This window comes from Camponotus floridanus, unplaced genomic scaffold (assembly GCF_003227725.1).
Source record: "Camponotus floridanus strain SB8 unplaced genomic scaffold, Cflo_v7.5 scaffold144, whole genome shotgun sequence".
Taxonomy (NCBI): domain Eukaryota; kingdom Metazoa; phylum Arthropoda; class Insecta; order Hymenoptera; family Formicidae; genus Camponotus; species Camponotus floridanus.
This window is the reverse complement of record NW_020229264.1, coordinates 337,278-357,497: the sequence shown is the minus strand read 5'-3', so window position 1 is coordinate 357,497 and position 20,220 is coordinate 337,278. Positions and strand designations below refer to the sequence as shown.

Here is a 20,220-nt window from a genome sequence, read left to right as displayed (position 1 = left end):
TTTGTTATAATAATTAATATAAACAAAATATAAATAATTAATATAAATAAAAAATTATTTATATGAAAATAATGGGGCCAACGAAAATTCTAAGGATTTAAATATAAAATTTGATGTAATAATTGACAGTGGGACGAAAAGAGAGTCATGTCAAAAATTTTTAATGAAATAACTAATAAATCACGCGGAAAGCGTATTTTCAATGCGCACTGTTTGTTACACGCATTATCGGCTTTCTAGTTGATAAGCATGCGAATCTTGAAGGAACGAACCACCTCTGCTGTTTGCTCCACTTACGTCTTCACGTGTGAACGGTCAATTACCCTCGTGAATGCATTCGCAAAATGCAAGCTTCTTTCTCGCAATTTTTTTTCTACTGCATAAGGCATGCTGTTCCTCTGCGCATTCACACACGATTATATCAGTGATACATTTTGCTCATTAATGTTCTTAATTATGCTTGTATTTCTTTATAAAAAATTATGTATGCCACGAATTGACTTATTGGTTTATTCTGTTTATTGAAGATCATACAAAATTTTGATTATTAATGTGATTATCTCATTTAATCAAATTAATTAATTACTTTTGTTTGCATTATCTAATCATTGATGTACTTTTTTATATGGAATCAGTGCATTTTATATATAAAAAATAGTAAATAGGTTAACAGTCATTGTTTTTTTTATGTTATAATACATTACTTTAAATCCAATAAATTTTAACTACAAATCTACAAATCAGTAAAATATTTTTGGAAGAATCAATTATATGTATATGTTTTTTATGGAGAAAGAAATTTTCATATATTTGAAATGAAACGCATATTAAACATACATTCAAATTCAAATAATTATATATATATATATATATATATATATATATATATATAATTCTAAATTTAAATGTCAAAATTGTATGTGTTTCGTTTTAAATATATGAGAATCTCTCCTACATTAAAAATAGCAATCCAAAAAAAGAAAGAGCTTTAAAAGTTACACCTTGCAAACATATTATTACTGATTTTTCAGTGAAATTTAACTGTCATAATGCGGAAATGTAAATTATGAATATTTTCACTGAAAATTAGTGAAATGCTCATCTTCGGTGAAATCTTGTGTCATTGCTTAGTGATATTTTCATTGACTCAGTTTAAGAAAGTAAAACCTTGAAATGTGATTTCAAAGGTATCTTCACGCAGGTCGCCTCTTACATCGAACTTGCCTCCTCGCTTTCATTAGCGAAAGTGAATGGGACGCGACAAGGTTTCCAATCGATCGATTCGTATTATTAGAAGCTATTCTTACGAGCCAGTAATTGGCATGTTATGTACCTCGAGTCAATATTTTTCATAAATTTCATAAAACAAGACAGAAAACTGAAATGGATATGTTTCTGATCAGACGAAAAAAATAACAAGTACATTGCGACATAGATCATAAATATTGATAATTGTAAAAAAATCATTCGTATGTACTCTTTCATTTAAATATGATGATCAATAATGTCAATTATTTTCTCTGACCATTGTTTACTCAACAGATAATTTATTAACAATTGTCATTCTTTGTATCTCGCTAACAGAGAGAAAAATGCGAGGTGTCATGGCCTGCTTTTAAGTGATCCCTGAAAGTGATACACCCTCTGTAGACATTAAAAACGTGGACATGAACTATGAAACGAATGTCCACGAATATTCTCAGAGGATAACATATAATGTGCACAATTTCTGGTGCTATGTGTATGAAATGCCGGTAGCACCAGTGCTGTATAGCAAGATGCTTAATAAATTTTTAACATAAATGAATTTTGTGGGTCTCTCTCACTTCCTCTATATATATATATATATATATATATATATATAGAGGAAGGAAAAGATGAATCGGAATGCATTCGTTCGATTAATTCGTTAAATATTTATATATATAAATTCGTTAAATATTTATATATATAAATATTAATCGAATGAATGCATTCCAATTCATCTTTTCGTTTGGTATATATAAATATTTAATTCACTATTCGACTGATTGCGTTCCAACTCGCTTTTTTATTCGATATATATAAATATTACACTTAAGTGTGAGTCCAAGAAGCAGATTTCGGATATTCACTGTAAGTCAGCCACTCCTCGGGCGATCGGGACGAGATTTAAACGGTAGTGCCGCGAAATGGTGTAGAATTTTATGCAAAAAGAATGAAATCGCTATCGCGTCTGGAAGTCGAGATATAAATTGGCCGTTTTTCGTCTGCATGCGGACGGTCGAAATCGTGCACGACGCCGCACATGTTGCCTGCCTCTCTCGCATGATATTCACTGTAACGCGGCGAGTAAAATGGCAAGCCGAATGTAATCGTTCGATTAATTGTTTAAATACTTATATATACCGAACGAAAAGATGAATCGGAATGCAATCGTTCGATTAATTAATTAAATATTTATATATATATAAATATTAATATTTATATATATAATTATATATATAATATTATATATAATTATATATAATATTATAATATTATATTATGTATAATATTATAATAATTATATATATAATTATATATATAATATTAATATGTATATAAATATTTATATATATAAATATTTAAGGAATTAATCGAACGAATGCATTCCGATTCATCTTTTCGTTTGGTATATATAAATATTTAATTCACTATTCGATTGATTGCGTTCCGACTTGCTTTTTTATTCGATATATATAAATATTACACTTAAGTGTGAGTTCAAGAAGCAGATTTCAGATATTCACTGTAAGTCAGCCGCTTCTCGGGCGATCGGGACGAGATTTAAACGGTAGTGCCGCGAAATGGTGTAAAATTTTATGCAAAAAGAACGAAATCGCTATCGCGTCTGGAAGTCCAGATATAAATTTGCCATTTTTCGTCTGCGCGCGGACGGTCAAAATCGTACACGACGCCGCGCATGTTGCTTGCCTGTCTCGCGCGATATTCACTGTAACGCGGCGAGTAAAATGGCAGGCCGAATGCAACCGTACGATTAATTTGTTAAATATAATTACAACTCAAAAATTACTGTAGTTTCAATATTTTCGTATTAAATACTTGATTCTATTTTATCTCTAAAATACATTAACATACATTAAAATTTTTGACGGAGATTGGGAGGCATTATGTATATGTGTGTGTATACACACACACACACACACACACACACACACACACACACACACATATATATATATATGTACTTTCGTAATATTTAATTGAAGTTTGTTTATGGATTTTGGCTCAAACAGCAATAGCAATATTCAGGAAAATATTTAAAAGCAGATAATGAATATTAAAACCAGAAATAATAATATATGTGACAAGACGTATGTTGGATTTAATTGAAATTTTTAATATAATCATAGAGCCAAATTAAATTCAATTAATCGATTAGATACTGTATATTATAATAATGACATCCCCAATCTCTCTAAGGCAGATTAATTTAAATTTAGAATTAATTCTACGTAGAAGATTGGATCTTCAACCATAACTGTCAAATGATTGCAATTAATGTATTAACTTCCATAAAATAATGTCACAAATAAGAAAGAATGTCACAAATAGGAAATAAATATCTTATAAATAATCTTAAAAATAAATATCTTATAAATAAAACAAGATATAAACAACTATTCTTTATTTACTTTATACATTAAATTCTTGAAAAGAAATAATTCTTTATGATAAAGATATAATATAAAATGTAAAATATATTTATCTTATATATAGAAACCATGATTCTTCAATTAATTTTCTCTCACGAATAGTTTATAGAAAAATTGTCTTTAAAAGTTTTTTAAATAAAACTTTATATACGAAAATGGAATACAAAAATTAAAAGAGTATATACCTGCTGACTTCTGTTGATATGTAAGATATCTTATGTTATGTATAATCAAAATGATATTTATATAACTCTACGTACCCTACTTAATCTCCTATATACTGTCGTATATGCCGACAGAACCATCAGTTTATGATAGTCTTTTGAAGCGATAAGTTCGCGATTGAATGCTTTTGGTGTTAAATCTGGTATTAAATCTGATTCAACTAATAGAAAGGGTAAGCCATTAAATAAACATATAATAAAATATTTTTCTTTTTTCTATTAAATGTGCATACAAAATTATGTGAAGTAATAGGCAATGCTTTTATTTTATAAAAGACATTTTTTTTAATTTTCAAATCGACTAACTCCTTTTACTGTAAATATTATTTTCATCTTTTGCATACATTACAGTTAATAGAAATGAAGACATTTACGTTTGTACTGTGATACCATATTTCGACTATTTTGACATATAGAAAATGTAAAATTTATAAACTAAATTTTTTTTTGATATTATAAAATTACTGTGTAATTAATTTTACACTATAGCTATAACATTATCTATCTTAAAAACGTATAATATTATCTGTGTTTTGATTTTAAAATATTTTTTATAATGAATGTCTTGGACCAGAGCAGGATATATTAATTTGAATGTATAATGAATGAATGAACAATAAACAATGAAAAATTAACATTTTATTCAAAAAGGTGTGTTATAAAAAATACTAAGATAGTTCTTTTTAGAATTTTGTCCGAATGTTTGATTCAATTCGCTACATCATCAAAAATTCAAATATTTGATAATATTTGATTTCCGTTATACGTGTATTGTGTACATGTTCTTAATACAGTTTTTACTTACGGAACAGATTGATCTTGAAAATAACATGTTAATAAACGTACAATTCATATCACTTATAAAATCTCATTATTGAGAATATTCCTTCATTTTTTATACATTTTAATGCTTAAATTTAACATATATATATATATATATATATATATATATATATATATATAAGAATAAGATTAATATTTTCAAAATTTGTTATATACATATGTCACAATATGCAAGATACTGAAATATATAATTGCACTAGAAAAAATCTTGAAGATAACAAAATTTGAGATAAATAAGAGTTATGTTTATTGTGCTTGTCCTATTGGAATTATCTAAATACGTCCTTCATGACCCCTAATATTCAGATCCAAGAAAAATATTTCATATGTTGTTTCAATAATTTTTATATTTATCTTTTTTAATTAGTCCTTTATTTATTAAACTATATTATTTTAATCTTTCTTTACATTCATCGTATTTTCTTATGCCACGTTACTAAACTCGAACATTTTTTCACACAAAAGTCAATTAAATTGCATACTCTTTGTAAACACTTTGTTTTTAATGAAGAAACGTTTCTTATAGATATCCGAGTGAAATTCAACATGACATTCTTAAGATTATTATTAAGTACTAGTATAATATATCTTGCTGTAATGGCAATAGCGAGTCCTATAGATGATGAAGAATCAAAAATCAAAGGAGTAGAAATCGATGAAGAATCAAAAATCATGCGCAATGTATTAAACAACAAATCAAGCAATATATCAGATTATATATTTCCGATACATTATAACATGAAATTAGTGTTTCTCAATGATTATCTTGTCAGCGAATGCACAATTACTTTAAATATTTCTTATGCAAATCAATACATAAGTTTTTATGTATCGAATTCAACGGAAATAATAGCATCAAAATTAATTCAAAAAAACAGTATAATTTATGAAACAAGACCAACAAATCCCGATAAAAACAATATTGTCGTGCTCGATTTCGGTGATGTCTTGCTGTGTGGAATGTACAATTTATATATAGAATTTAAAATCCCACTTAATATCGTAAGAAAGTCTTTTGGAACTCTATACATAAATGAAGATAAAGAAATAGAGTAAGTAGAAGAATATATTGAAATATATCAAAAAGAAATTGTACATTTGTGCATTCTACATTTACAATTATCTAAAATTAATCATTATCTAAAGCATATTATTAAAATACGGTAGGTGGTTAATCGCAACAGGTATCCAGCAAAGAAACAAGTATCAAACGAAAAAACAGCAAATATTTCCATATTGGGACAAGCCAGAATTAAAAATTACTTTTGTTATTTCCATATTGCATCATCCAAAATACAAAGCTTCATCAAATATGCCGATACGAAATATTGAAATCAAGTACAATACAATGTGGACATATTTTCACGAGACTCCTTTAATCTCCATAGATAGTGTAGCATTTCTGGTATGCGGTTTTCATCGGATCATGATTTCGCGTGGTTCTTTTAATCAAGACATATGGTTCAGACCAGAATTGAAACCGCATCTAGAATTTGCGGAAACTGTTATTTCTTCCGCTAATGTATATATGCGTGAATGGAATATTTGGAGGAAAGTCCTTGAGCAGACTTCTGTTTCATTTGAGAGCAAAGTGGATTATGTCGTAATCCCGGATTTACAAGATGAAATCAAACATACTTTGGGTTTCATTTTTTATCGGTAATATATATAATTAAAAATAGCGCGCTATATTAAAAACTATTTTAATTACCTATCATGTTATAATCTATTTACATACGAAATTGTATTAATATTCAAAATTTTTCATGCATATATGTATAATTATTTTTAGGGAAGCAAATATCATTTATAATGTAGAATTAGATTCTGTCGCATACAAAACGATAATTGCGCGCTTGATTGCACGTGGGATGGTACAAAAATATATCAGAAATTTGTTCAAACCGACTGACTTATGGTCTCATACATGGTTAAACGAAGGATTTAATATGTATTATCCAGCATACATCATCGACAAGGTTATTTTATTACGCTATTTGAATACGCAGTCAAATGATTAACAGTTTAACAATGTAAATAATTGTTAAATATTTGTGCAAATATTCTGTTTTATTTCTTAATTATAAGAAATGATAAAAATCCAAATCATTTAAATTTCTAGAAATCCAATAAATGAAATTTAATAAAAACTAAATATATATTTATATATTAAAATTATTGTAGAAAAATATATTTGTACACTTAAACACACATAAAAACAATAGTGCATAATAATGCTTCTTTAGATATGTACCGAAAACTTTTTCTTTTTGATTATTTATGATTAGTTATAATTATATCGAATTGATTTTAGGCTCTGCCAAATTCTCGAATGATGGATTTGTTTGTAGTTCAAGTTCAACATGAATTACTCTATCTAAATACTTATATTGTTATAAATTCTACTATAGTATATAAAAGCTATTATGAAAATTATTTGCATTCTTCTCTTACTCATATCAAAGGTGCGTATAACATTGCATAAATAAAGAATTAAATAATTGTAAATTTTTGAATGTTAATTTTATAAAAAAATGAGAAAACTCATTTTTAAACAAAAGAGCCTGTACGATTCTTATGGAAATTGAATTTTGAAGTTTTGTGAAATTTGTGAAGTTTTGAGAAACTTTGGAAATGAATAGTTTATGTGGCAAATCAAAATCACAATAAGTGTGATATCGTTTGATGGAACCGTTTCGTTACTTCAAGCGTTCAAATGTCGAAATAAGGCGTTATTTCAGTAGTACTCAGGGAAAATAAGTAATATATTATTGAGTCACAAACAAATGATTACTTTAATTAATATATAGATATTATATTTACGTGGAAAAATATACATATATGTATATATAGGTGTCCATAAAGTTTTCAATCACTATATTTCAGAAACAGTTCATAAATTACGAAAAACCATGAAACAGATGTTCAATTATTTTGAGAGGCTAATCTTTTAAAGGAATTAGGAAAATTATGCCCTTTCCCCATTCGAATGAGGAGACTTAAGAGAAAAATCCATATTACTATACTTTTAACTAATTATATTTTATTATATTTATATTTAATTTCAAATAGCATGATATGACGATAGCGGCGGCGATATGATGACACTCACATTTTCTCCATGCAAATATAATTTTTCCATGTAAATAAAATGTATTAATAAATGATCAATTGTGTATCATTCATATTATTTACTTTTCCTTAATAATATTTAAAAATCGCCTTATTTCGATATTTGACTTGTAGCGATGAAATGATCAATATCGCATTAACATTTTGACATCTTTTTTAACTTTTATTGTTATCGCATAAACTATTTATTTCCAAATTTCAGCAACAATTTCATCGACATTTAATTTCCATAAAAATCGTACGAAGCCCTTCATTTATAAAATTTAATTTTATTATTATTATTTTTAATATATTTTATTATAATATTAGCAATAACAATAAGAAACATATCTAACTTTAAAATTTAATTTTTATATAATTTTTGTATAATTTTATAATGTGTAATTTTTTTTAAATTACAAATATATATATGTTTATTTAAGACTTTAAAAAAGATCATAATAAAACTATCCGATTTCTTATAATTGTCTAATTTCCTATTTTTACGAATATTTAATCATTCACTATTTATCTATTATTATAAATTTTTTCGATAAAATGTATTTAACAATCTTTTATAGCTGTTTACTTTGATTTAATTACACAAACGTTGTGTGTAATATATTTAGTTTTATTAATTACTGATAGATTCAAATACCTTTATTGCGCATTGCAGTAAAAGCATTTTAAATATACTAAATTGTTTTTCTTTTAAACATTATAGGATTCATTATATGGCGCATGTTAGTAGAAGCATTGCCACCTTCTATATTTGTAAAGGGATTGGACGAATATGTGAACAATCAGTAAGTATAATGTATTGTAATGTAATAAAATACATCATGAGGAAAAGAAAATCGAAATATATAATAAATTTAATAATATATTTCTCCAGTTGTAATATTTACAAGACATAGATATTTGAAACCTCAAATTTATACTGATATTTTATATTTATGAATTTTTGTCGAGATTGAATTTCAATTTAAATTTTTCTCAATAAATATATAATAGATATTCATATAATAGATATTTTCTAAAAAAATTCAAATTGAATAATTTCGAGTATCTAGTTTTACAAATACAGAATATAAACACTCTAAAATCTTTGTAATATAAAAATTAAAATTATTATTTATTGAGTCGCGACAAATGCTGATATAATTATTAATAAATACATATTAATATATATATAAAATAAAAATATATAAATAAAATATAAATAAAATATTTTTATTAAAAATATATATTAAAAAATATATATTACATATATGTATATATATTTTTATTATTTTTTTATGTTATAAAAATGAAAAAAAAACATATATATATAATATAAAATATATATAAAATAAAATATATAATATAAAATGTATATAAAAATATATATATATATATATATATATTTTTTTTTTAAATAAAAATTATATATGTTATAGAATAATATATACTATATGTAATTATATTAAAGTTCATAAATTTCTCTGCAAGAGTTACAGTATAGATTAAAATACGATAATAAATTTTGTAAATTATGATTTTCTTTTTTATTATTTATAATATTTATTAATTTTAATATATGTTAAAATTATCATAATGTTAAATCTTATAGAGTCAATAAGCCTGAAGCAACAACTTCCGATCATTTATGGAACGCTTTGAGATCTAAGATGATTGAATTAGATCCCAAGTATGATTTTAATATAAAAGACACGATAGATTCGTGGATTAGGCAGAGATATTCTTCTGTGTTGAAAGTGACACAAAATTATTCTGCTAATGATTCTTCTTCTTCTGTTGTAATCGTATCGGTAGAATTTCACAACGAATTAGATCAGAAACAATATTATATACCTGTTACTTATACTACAGAGTCGAAACTCGATTTTAACGTAACTTGGACGAATTTTTGGTTAACACCATGGCGTCCAAAAATCGAACTTTTTTTTGAGCAAAATGAATGGATTATTCTCAACTTACAACAAGCTGGTAAATATTGAATAATAAATTTATATCTTTATTGTCTATTTATATTGTATATAATTTCAAGTATATATATTTCAATACATATATATCATGTTCGTAGTTTAAATTTACACTTTATATTAGTACAAAATTCCTTACATATCCAAATTCTCAGAATTATCCAATTATATATATATATCAGACTAGATATCATATATGATATAAGTTTTAATTAAAAATAATCATGAAATGTATTAAAACTTATATATACAGGGTGTTTTAAAAAGATATGTCAAAAATTTAAGGAGATATTCTTCACATCTGAAGGATGAAAAAATGTTATATAGACATAGGTGCGGAAATGCTTATTTCATGAATTATGTTGAAAATATTGTTAGCTGTATTACCTATATGTGTAAGCCTATAATTAAATGATTGTCGTCTACAATAATCCTAAATTTTTCCTTGTGTAAGTAATATAGCTAACAGTATTTTCAACATAACTCTTGAAATAAGCATTTCCGCACCTATGTCCATATAACATTTTTTCATTCTTCAGGTGTGAGGAATATTTTCTTAAATTTTTGACATACTTTTTCAGAACACCCTGTATAATATAAGATATAACAAAAGATATTACAAGAATATTGAAATTTTATCAATATATTAGAAACTTTTATTTCTTGCTGTAATATGTAGAATTGCTGATACATCCTTTATGTTAAATAATATAAACGGAAGATGCAAATATCTCTAATTATAATAATATATTTACTATAATATTTTTTAAAAATATCTTTAACATCTCAAAATATATTTAATTAATATATATCATCTCAAAGTATTTAATAATCGACAAAAGTAATTTATTTTATAACAGGATATTATCGTGTCAATTACGATACTACGAATTGGCGAAAAATTGCACAATACTTAAATTCTGAAAATTATAGTAATATACATGTTCTCAATCGGGCACAAATCATCAATGATGCGTTTCATTTTGCAATAGAGAAGAAACTTGAATTCTCCGTATTTTGGGAACTCGCTTCTTATTTGGCACAGGAAAAAGATTATATAGCATGGTATCCTATGTTCAAAGCTTTTGAATTTTTGTCAAATATCTTTCCATTCTTGGATTTTTATCCTGAATTTAAGGTATATGTAGATATAATAACAGTGTTTTTATAAAATATCATCCATTATTTCACCAATTATTTCTACATAATATAATGATTTCGTATAATAAAAATGAATTTTTTAAAATAGATATATGTAGTAAGCTGAACAAAAAAATTAATGATACATTATTATTTATTTCTTTTTGTTTCAAAAGTCAGAAATTTTAATTCAAAAGACCCTTACATATGTTTTTTTTCTTTAAATTTAATATAATTACATTTAAAATTTTGAATATTTCATAAAGTTGTTTTTCTATAATATTTTAGAATTTATGTGCTAATTGATGATCAATTATGTAATTAATAATGAGTGTTTTAGGAACTTATAGAACACAGTATAACAATTATCCTTTTTACATTAATTTTTTCCGTAGTATTAGAATGTTTACTGTGTTAAAAGTATACAAATATTTTGCAGAGAAATTGACTTATAATTGAAAAATAATTTTGTTACATTATATGACACGTAATAATTTAATATAATATTTATATTACATAATAATTCATTAGTAAATGTTTGTTTTATAAAAAAAATTAATTAATTTGATTAATTGATTTATTTCAGCTTATATCTCGGAAAGTATTTGAGTCCGACTCTTATATATATATGAAATTACTCGCGAAGATTTGCCCTACAACATATTTAAAAATAAACCAAATCGGAGGGTCCCTTTTATGCATAATTACCAAAAAAATAATTGATCATACATCAAAATCATCGATATATTAATATGCATCGATTAAAAAAAAAAATATATATATATATACAGTATATATACAAAGTGTCTCGTAAAGCTTAATCGCGACTCGACTTTTGCTTTTTCATTACTATGCGACATTCGCTGTTGACCGTACCGAGCATATCCTACGATCTAGACTCGCGAAACGTGCGCTTTTTCATATTTTTAATTAATATTTCAATAATTATTGCGAAAATTGCAGAATGATAAAGGACTCTTCTATTCAGTTTATTGCGTTCTATCCATTCACGAGTATCAACATAATCTTATGAAACACTTTGTGTATTGATATATATGTTAAGAATTTATTAGATGATATAAAATTTATTTACTAGTTAAATGATAAAATACATGCACAATTATTCACATACAAATAAGAAATTTGAAAATCTGATTATTATGCTATTGATGCTACGAACATAAATATTAAAGAAATATAAAGAAAATTATTTAGTAAAAATGTTTATTAGCGCGTATATTTTATTTGTCCTTGTAAATAATGAATAAATTAAATATAATGATACTTATTAACTTTTAGGACGTGCTAAAGTTTGATTTTATGCAGAATTTTGAATTTAGTAACGTGAATCTGTATGACGAATATAACATTAACGATCATACTAAATGTTTAATGCAAGAACTCGCAAAGTGGAAATGTATTATAAGTGATTATTCTTGTGAAAAAGAATCTACGCGTTATTTGAAATGGCATCTAGAAAATCCTAAGGAAAACAAGTAATTCTTTTTATAATATTTGATTCTTTTTACAGGAATATTTTTCATATTTTGCATATGTTTGAGAAATTAGTTATCACTTACGTCAATAATTATTTATAAGATATTAAAGAAATTATTACCACAATTTTGTTAGAAGCTATTTATTTTTTTTCTGAACTGTCTTCTGTAGACTTTTGCCTAGATGGAAGAGGTGGACATATTGTAATGGTTTGAAAACGGCAGATAATGATACATGGAATGAAGTTTTAAATAATTACATAAAAGGAAATGATACAATTTTAGAATGTCTGGCTTATAGTAAAAATTCTGAAATTATAATCTATTATTTAGAAATAAAATTATCACAAATTTTATTCGAAATGAATCTATTTCATCAGCATCGCGGACTAATGGAGCAATATTATGCTTTTACTGCTAATATTTTTCTTTCTGTCATTGAGAGGCATACTAAATATATGCTTACAAAGTTATTATATAATTACAAATTAATAAAACACGGGTAACAATATTATTTAATAAAGATATACCACACATAGACATGAAGATATATTGAATGAATTATAAATGTATTGGTTTATTCTTTACAGGCAAGTTAATGATATTGTGACATTAACTGTTATAATTAACAATGCGTATTCTAAGAAACAATTGGACGAGGTAAATTTTAAATAAATTAAATTCTATATTTCTATATTTTTTCAATTTTTATTTTAAAATTTACTTTTCATTATAATTGTTGTATATTTTATATAATATTTTTCTATATTTCTGTTCATACTCTGATGTGTGACAATACAATTATTAAATACGAAATCATTTATTGATAATAATTATTAAAATAATCCATTTTAGATCAAGGAATTCGTAAAAAGGGAGCTGAAAAATTCAATCATTTCCAATGTTGAATACAAGATTGAAACACGTCGGTCGGAGATCGAAAAACAGATAAAATATTTTCAGGTTTTGTTCAACAATTGAATAACTATATTTCTACGATACTAACTGTTTAGTAATTAAAAATACAGCATAAATGATTGTGATAATATTTATAAATATACTTAATTATTATATAGTATATACTTAAGTACTAAATAATTAAGTATATCCTATGCTACGTATAATCAAAATGATATTTATATAACACTACGTACTCTATGTAACCGTATATACACTGTCGTATACGCCGACAGAACCATCAATTTATGCTGCAGAATGCTTTTGGTGTTAAATCTGGTATTAAATCTGATTCAACTAATAAAAAGAGTAATGCATTAAATAAATATATAATAAAATATTTATCCTTCTTTCCTTAAATGTGCATACAAAATTATGTGAAGTAACAAGTAATGCTTTTATTTTATAAAAGACATTTTCTTTAATTTTCAAAAAGACTAACTTCTTTTACTGTAAATATTATTGTTATTTTTCGCATACATTACAGTTAATAGAAATGAAGATATTTACGTTTGTACTGTGATAACTGTACTTGTACTGTGTTTCGACCATTTTGACATACAGAAAATTTATAAGCTAAATTTCCTTTTGATATTATAAAATTACTATGTAATTAATTTTACTATGTAATTAATTTTATATAATATTATAGCTATAAAATTATGGTAAGTCTGCGTGTTATCGATGATCTCACCAATTTCGATGATCTTAACATATGTTACCAAGGACATGTCTCTGATTAATTTGCAAAAAGTTTTAGCTGTCACTGCTTTTTATTTATTTCAGTCATATATAGAAACGATTGCGAGACACTTTGCACGGTACTTCCGATCGCAAAATAATCTTAGAGAGATACGTATTTTATTATATTATATAAGAAAAGAAAAATATTACAATTCGCTCGATATTTAAACGAAGCCAAAATCATGCATCACTCGATTCTTACATTAATTAATTATTTTTATTTGTTGATGTATAATATATGCACAATAACGCGAATCATAAGATTGAAACATTAAAGTAATGTAAAGTGATGATACAGAAATCGTTTAATTAATATAATATATATGCTTGCATTTTATGAAAGTTTAAAACATTGAGCAAAATCGAATTTGATTCCATGCAATGTTAGAGAAATAATTATTATCCGTAAAGTTCGATAACCAGAGAATATTATAACAAAATTTGTAATTTTTGTCCTTTTCTCTTCAATTTTTATTTACAATAATGAAGGATCGCGTTTCGATGGATTTATCATTGCTATATAGTTTCATATAGTTACATTATTTATTAAATGTTAATTAATTGTTAATTGTAATAATCGTAGCGAATTATATTTCGATTATAATCGCGATCGCGTTTAGGAAAAGAATTCAATTCAATAATACGAAGCGTTCCGTATCATTACTTTACCGCTGAAATGTTGCCGTGCGAATGATACAAGGTTATCGCCTATATAAACAATAGCGCGCATACAATTATCAAGGCCAAACGTTGTATTATGACTGACTCGTTGCCGAAATATTTTACGCGTACTATGACATACATACACGAGAATTTAATTTATATATAAGTATATTTTTAAAGTCATCATACTACTATACACAGATTAATTATTTATTAAACGATTAATATACCTCACAAGACTTTCCGTTATATTAATTATTCGATTTTGTCATTCGATCGATTTTATTGCGCATTCTCAATCGAATTATATTTAGATCAAATAATTACAAAGTGTCGGACGAAATATTTTTAAACTCTATATAATGGTGATGGTGATGATGGATAATGGATAATTAATATATAATAATATCAGATAATATATTTTATATATTAATAACTAATTATATTTAATAAATAGAGAGGGAGAGACTACACCAAATTTATTTAATATATACAAATGTTTTGCGTTAGAACACTTGTGTTATCGACACTTCATGCACGTAGCATGGAACACAACCTGAAATTGTGTGTTACCCACTGAAAAAATTCGTAGATATTGGCTTCGTAGTTCATTCACGCGAGATCAGCTGATTGTACTCTTCGTGTTCCGACCACGTGACTCATGACTCGTGACTGCTCATTGAGCGTTGCTTTCATTCACGATTTATTGTCACGATTCATTGTCGCTCGGTTGTGAGATCGACAATTTAACAGAATGAACATACTTAATCGACTGCCTAATCTCGCTCGCTTCTCGAGCATCCTCCATCGCGAGAATGTAAGTCATGATCGATGAAAGAAGCTTCTCTGAATTGTGTAAGATTCTAAATCTAACCTGAGTCAACGGTTCTATATCTAACCTAATCTGAATTTCTCCTGTAAATGAAATTAAAACGTGACTTTATTGTAGAAAGGCTTGATCAATTAATCACGAAACTTTCTTGATAGCGGAAAAGTAGAATATAAATTTATCGTTTTCACTACTTCCAGGTTTTGCGCTTCTCCACAAAGACCGACGAGCCGCAGATACCCGTGAATCTGCTCAAAGATACGTACGGCGCTCATCATCAGAAAAAGAACGGAGTGATATACGATAAGAAACCGTTCAGGATGCGCCTCGAGGCTGGCAAAACTTACTCGTGGTGTCTCTGTGGTCAAAGCAAAAGTCAACCGATATGTGATGGCACGCATAAAAACATTTTTCTCAAAATCACGCTTAGACCCATACGTTTCAGCGTTGCGGAGACCAAGGAATACTGGCTCTGCAACTGCAAGCAAACGTCAAATAGACCCTTCTGCGATGGCACACATAAGAGGCCAGATATACAAGAGCTAAAACGATAGAAAGTGTGAAAAATTGCATCGTCAGTGTGAGAGTATTGTCAAACAGAATTTTATATACAATTGCATATACAATTACTATACCTTTCACAGATCAGATACAGTGCACAAGAAAATGTAAATAGTATACATATATCTATATTGATTATTAGATTATAATGGGCTATCGTCATAGATTAAATTTAATAAAACATTATAGGCATTTAACATAAAGCAAGAATAACTCCATTTTTATATCTTTCTTGAGAAAATCATTAATAACACAATATCAAATTATGATAAAAAAAAAAGTAAATATACATTTACATAAAAATAAATTGGAAAGATTATTAAAAAATAGAAAGCAGGGAGATATATTAATCATGGTCTTCGATTTATATACATATATATGTGTATCTTCTATCGAGAGATCGCGAATTCCGCAATTGCATAATTACCTTGTCCGAGTGATGTACATTTCCGAAGTCGGAAGTAGATAATATCCATCGTGAGGAAAAACGCAGAACGCGCATTACAAATCAGTGCTTCGAAAAAACTATAATTTAAACTCGTTAATTTGCATAATGCCACGCGTTAGCGTACTATTGTTTCTCTTAATTACGTGTGCGGCATATTTAGCTATCTGTGATCACTGCTGCGTAATCAATTATCACGAGTTGCCGCGATACAATCTAATAAAGACCAACTGGCGCTCGAATCAACCGATTATATCGCGGAAAGTGGTTTTTAATGTAGAAAAGTGCGAGGAATTCGCAGCGTCGAAGAGGGCTCTCGCCTTCAATCTTGTTTCGACGAGGAATCGTGCCGGTAGGCGAATAACAAGTACAATTGCTACAAATTTAATTATGATAATTTTATGATAAAGCCCCGCTCATATAATTATGAGATATCTACAGTGTAACAGCGTTGTGTAAAGTGTAGCGTAATTAACTATTCAATTAGCGTGATTGATTCAATGCACAATGTTTTTCTAATTTCTCTGATGCATTCTTCTATACAGAGCATTTCTCTTTATCATCTATTTATTTATTTATTTGTCCATTAACATGTAGGAAAGAGAGAAAATATGTGCCAGGCTCTTCAATGTCCCGAAGATCGCAATATGACTACTCTTGTGCCCGCAGCAAATTATAAATATTACAGCATGTACTCGGTTTCTTCTTTGCCTGGTAATATTGCAATTAAAATGATCGAAACTTATACATGCAAAAATAAATAAATATATATATATTTATTTTTGTACATAAATGAATAAATAAATATATACGTATATTTATGTATAAAAATAAATATATTTTATCGCGAATTAATTCGGAAGCGCAAATGTAACGTTATACATCCTAAAACGAGAATCACTTTCAGAGAACACTACGATAGAATGCATCCCTAAAGCGGGAATGTTCATATTCTCATCCGAGAGCTTGAATTACACGCAAGCACAAAGTTTCTGCCGTAAACGAAACTCATCTCTCGCGCACGTGATTAGCGAGGAACGCACGGAAGGCTTGGTCAAATTCGTGTCGCAAAATCGTCCCAGCTTCGTGGGTCTCAGTAACAAGGAAGGAATCTGGAAAAACGATTTTGGTAATTGGCAATTTTTTTTATAGCCAGACAGATACTCGTGGAAAGAAAGAATGATTCTGACAAGTTTGCTGAATATTCGAAATTTCATTTTTTTCTCATAGAAAATATATCGTAAAATTCAAGGCGAATCCCTGTCTTGCTTCGATTATCGAGCCTGGGGCGAGGGGCAACCATCGCACAGGGGTTGTGTTACTCTCGTGAATCCACCTGCCGAAAGTTCACCCCCCTTCTGGAAAGTGGTGCCCTGTTACGTATCGTTGCCGTTTATTTGCGAAATATCACCATCGTCTCAACGATCGTCGCAAAAACATAATAAAAGTCGTCATCGCACATAACTCGAATGTCACAATAAGATATTATTAATCAATTACACGTAAAAATGTGATGAAAAATTGCATATAATAAAAAAATTATATAAATTTACGAGTGCACAAGATCATATTTTTTATTAGATTTTATGAAGCAATGGAGATGGAAAATAGATATTTAATTTTAATTTTCCTGGACAAAAAAGTCGTTTTTTTCCGGATATTTTTATTCAAAATCCCAAATAAAAACATGCTTTTAAAATTTTTTTATTACATGAGTTTTCTAATATTTTTCATTTATACGAAGGAAAAATACAGAATCTTAAATTTCAAATGTTAGAGATTTACAAATGTATCGACAAAAAATTGAATAGCTTTCGTAAGATAAACATTTTCCATTTGCATAATATTTTCATTTTACCCTTAAAAATTATAAAAAAAATTTATTGCATATTCAATATTTTGTTAAGACATTTAATATATAAACAGAGATAAATATATATTTATAATATATTTTAAACACACACATAATTGGCTTATTGGCGAATTATTTATAATAAAAGAATAAAATCAAAGAGAAAAGATTTTGTAATAAATTTCCTGAATTCCAATAAAATTTCATAATAATTTCTTGATTTTTTAAATCTATTAATTGCACAGAAATCTCTATTAATTGCACATTTCCTATATTTTTTCAAGGAATAAATACCCTATTATAATACTACTTAAATTAATTTGATCCTGCAGCGGTGATTGAAATGAAGGTAGATGTTAAATATGTACAGAGATTTAATGTAAGATTACAGGACTCCAGCATTTGTAGAGAAAGATTTACTCCGATGGCTTTATTTACAGGTACGATTGTTAATCCGACATATGCGCTGCATTGGTTGACACTTGATAAAGAAGGGGAAAATATATATATATATATATATATAACTCTCACTCGGTCGTTGCTTATACACGTATATGTACATAGAGTGTAGGCCTAAACGTTAATGTAACATTAAAAATCGTATGCGATTCGTAGCTCTCGAGTCGTTAACTCCAATTCCCTTACATTCTAGATTATGCTTTCTACAGTGATGCTTATCGCTTAACGACTACGTAGCTAACAGCTGTTGCTGTGCCACAACATACATAATTCGCTCGACGCTTTTCAATAGGACACTTATCAAGGAGAGCCCACTGCAGCGTGATATATAAAAATGTCTCGTCTCCTCGATAAGATTCGATGTCGCGCAACAATAATGGAAAATATAAGTCTGCCGTTACTATATTAGTCTTCGTGATGCATGCTTTTTCGCCAATAGTAATCAAAAGCGTACAAATATAATTTTATCGCAATTTAATACACCGTCTCGATTGCACAACTTAATCCACCTTGTTAGGATAATACTCGGAACGCGATATCTTTAGAATAAAGATTTCATTAGAATCGCATATTCTCACTCAACACGCATAATTAATACTCAACATTATTGTATTTACAGATTAACATTCACATTTAATGATCCTCTCTCGAAACATTCATTTCAAGTCAATTCTGAAATAAGATTCGATGGCAAATGAAGAAATGTGTCATAAATAAAATTCACAGATAAGTACAAGCCTAACTTATATTTATATAATTATTTTCAGATAATCGCATTAAAGTTATAAGTGCTTGCACGATCGTATTTGCAATGATTGAATCGCAAGAGTTTATTATATTATGGAGGAAGACGATGTTTCTAAGAGTGGCGAAATGACAATTAATTAATATTTAACAAACAATTGTTTGTTTTAAGTTAAAAAAATATCCCTCAAAGGCATAAAATGCAACCAAATATTTTAATCGAGGCATCTACGGTATGGATCTCTTAGTTACTAATAAATTTATATTCAAGATGTAATTACAAAAAAAGTAGCACAGATTCGTTCAACTCGCTTAATAACTATTATTGTCACGCGTTATATCTGCAAGAATGTGCATGATGATGTCGCGTTTGCAAACTGAAGTTCTACATAGTGCCTAAGTGAACATATATTTATATAAGAAATATTGCGTTTAAACGATCTGATCTGTGTGTATATGTGTATGCGAA

General features: G+C 27.2%; 3 protein-coding genes across 4 annotated transcripts; all 3 read left to right on the top strand.

Annotated features, from left to right (window-relative positions):
• The first annotated feature begins 4,022 nt into the window (after positions 1 to 4,022).
• LOC105251116 (aminopeptidase N-like) lies at positions 4,023 to 13,528 on the top strand. The gene is made up of 12 exons (XM_025406464.1): positions 4,023 to 4,095; positions 5,292 to 5,817; positions 5,933 to 6,424; positions 6,558 to 6,744; positions 7,080 to 7,230; positions 8,601 to 8,682; positions 9,489 to 9,865; positions 10,722 to 10,999; positions 12,301 to 12,497; positions 12,670 to 12,999; positions 13,088 to 13,157; positions 13,353 to 13,528. Exons 2-12 carry the CDS (start codon positions 5,312 to 5,314, stop codon positions 13,476 to 13,478), a joined length of 2,796 nt encoding a protein of 931 aa, XP_025262249.1. The 5' UTR covers positions 4,023 to 4,095; positions 5,292 to 5,311; the 3' UTR covers positions 13,479 to 13,528.
• Positions 13,529 to 15,474: 1,946 nt separating this feature from the next.
• Positions 15,475 to 16,491, top strand: LOC105251118 (CDGSH iron-sulfur domain-containing protein 3, mitochondrial). Of its 2 annotated transcripts, none has more exons than XM_011257655.3 (2): positions 15,475 to 15,678; positions 15,891 to 16,491. In XM_011257655.3, exons 1-2 carry the CDS (start codon positions 15,616 to 15,618, stop codon positions 16,242 to 16,244), a joined length of 417 nt encoding a protein of 138 aa, XP_011255957.1. In that variant the 5' UTR covers positions 15,475 to 15,615; the 3' UTR covers positions 16,245 to 16,491. The 2 variants fall into 2 exon arrangements, with proteins under 2 accessions (XP_011255957.1, XP_011255958.1); XM_011257656.3 differs by having other exon boundaries at positions 15,574 to 15,716.
• Positions 16,492 to 16,733: 242 nt separating this feature from the next.
• LOC105251119 (C-type lectin domain family 4 member E) lies at positions 16,734 to 18,221 on the top strand. Its single transcript, XM_025406462.1, has 4 exons — positions 16,734 to 17,048; positions 17,294 to 17,410; positions 17,604 to 17,825; positions 17,949 to 18,221. Exons 1-4 carry the CDS (start codon positions 16,805 to 16,807, stop codon positions 18,158 to 18,160), a joined length of 795 nt encoding a protein of 264 aa, XP_025262247.1. The 5' UTR covers positions 16,734 to 16,804; the 3' UTR covers positions 18,161 to 18,221.
• The last annotated feature ends 1,999 nt before the right edge of the window (positions 18,222 to 20,220 follow it).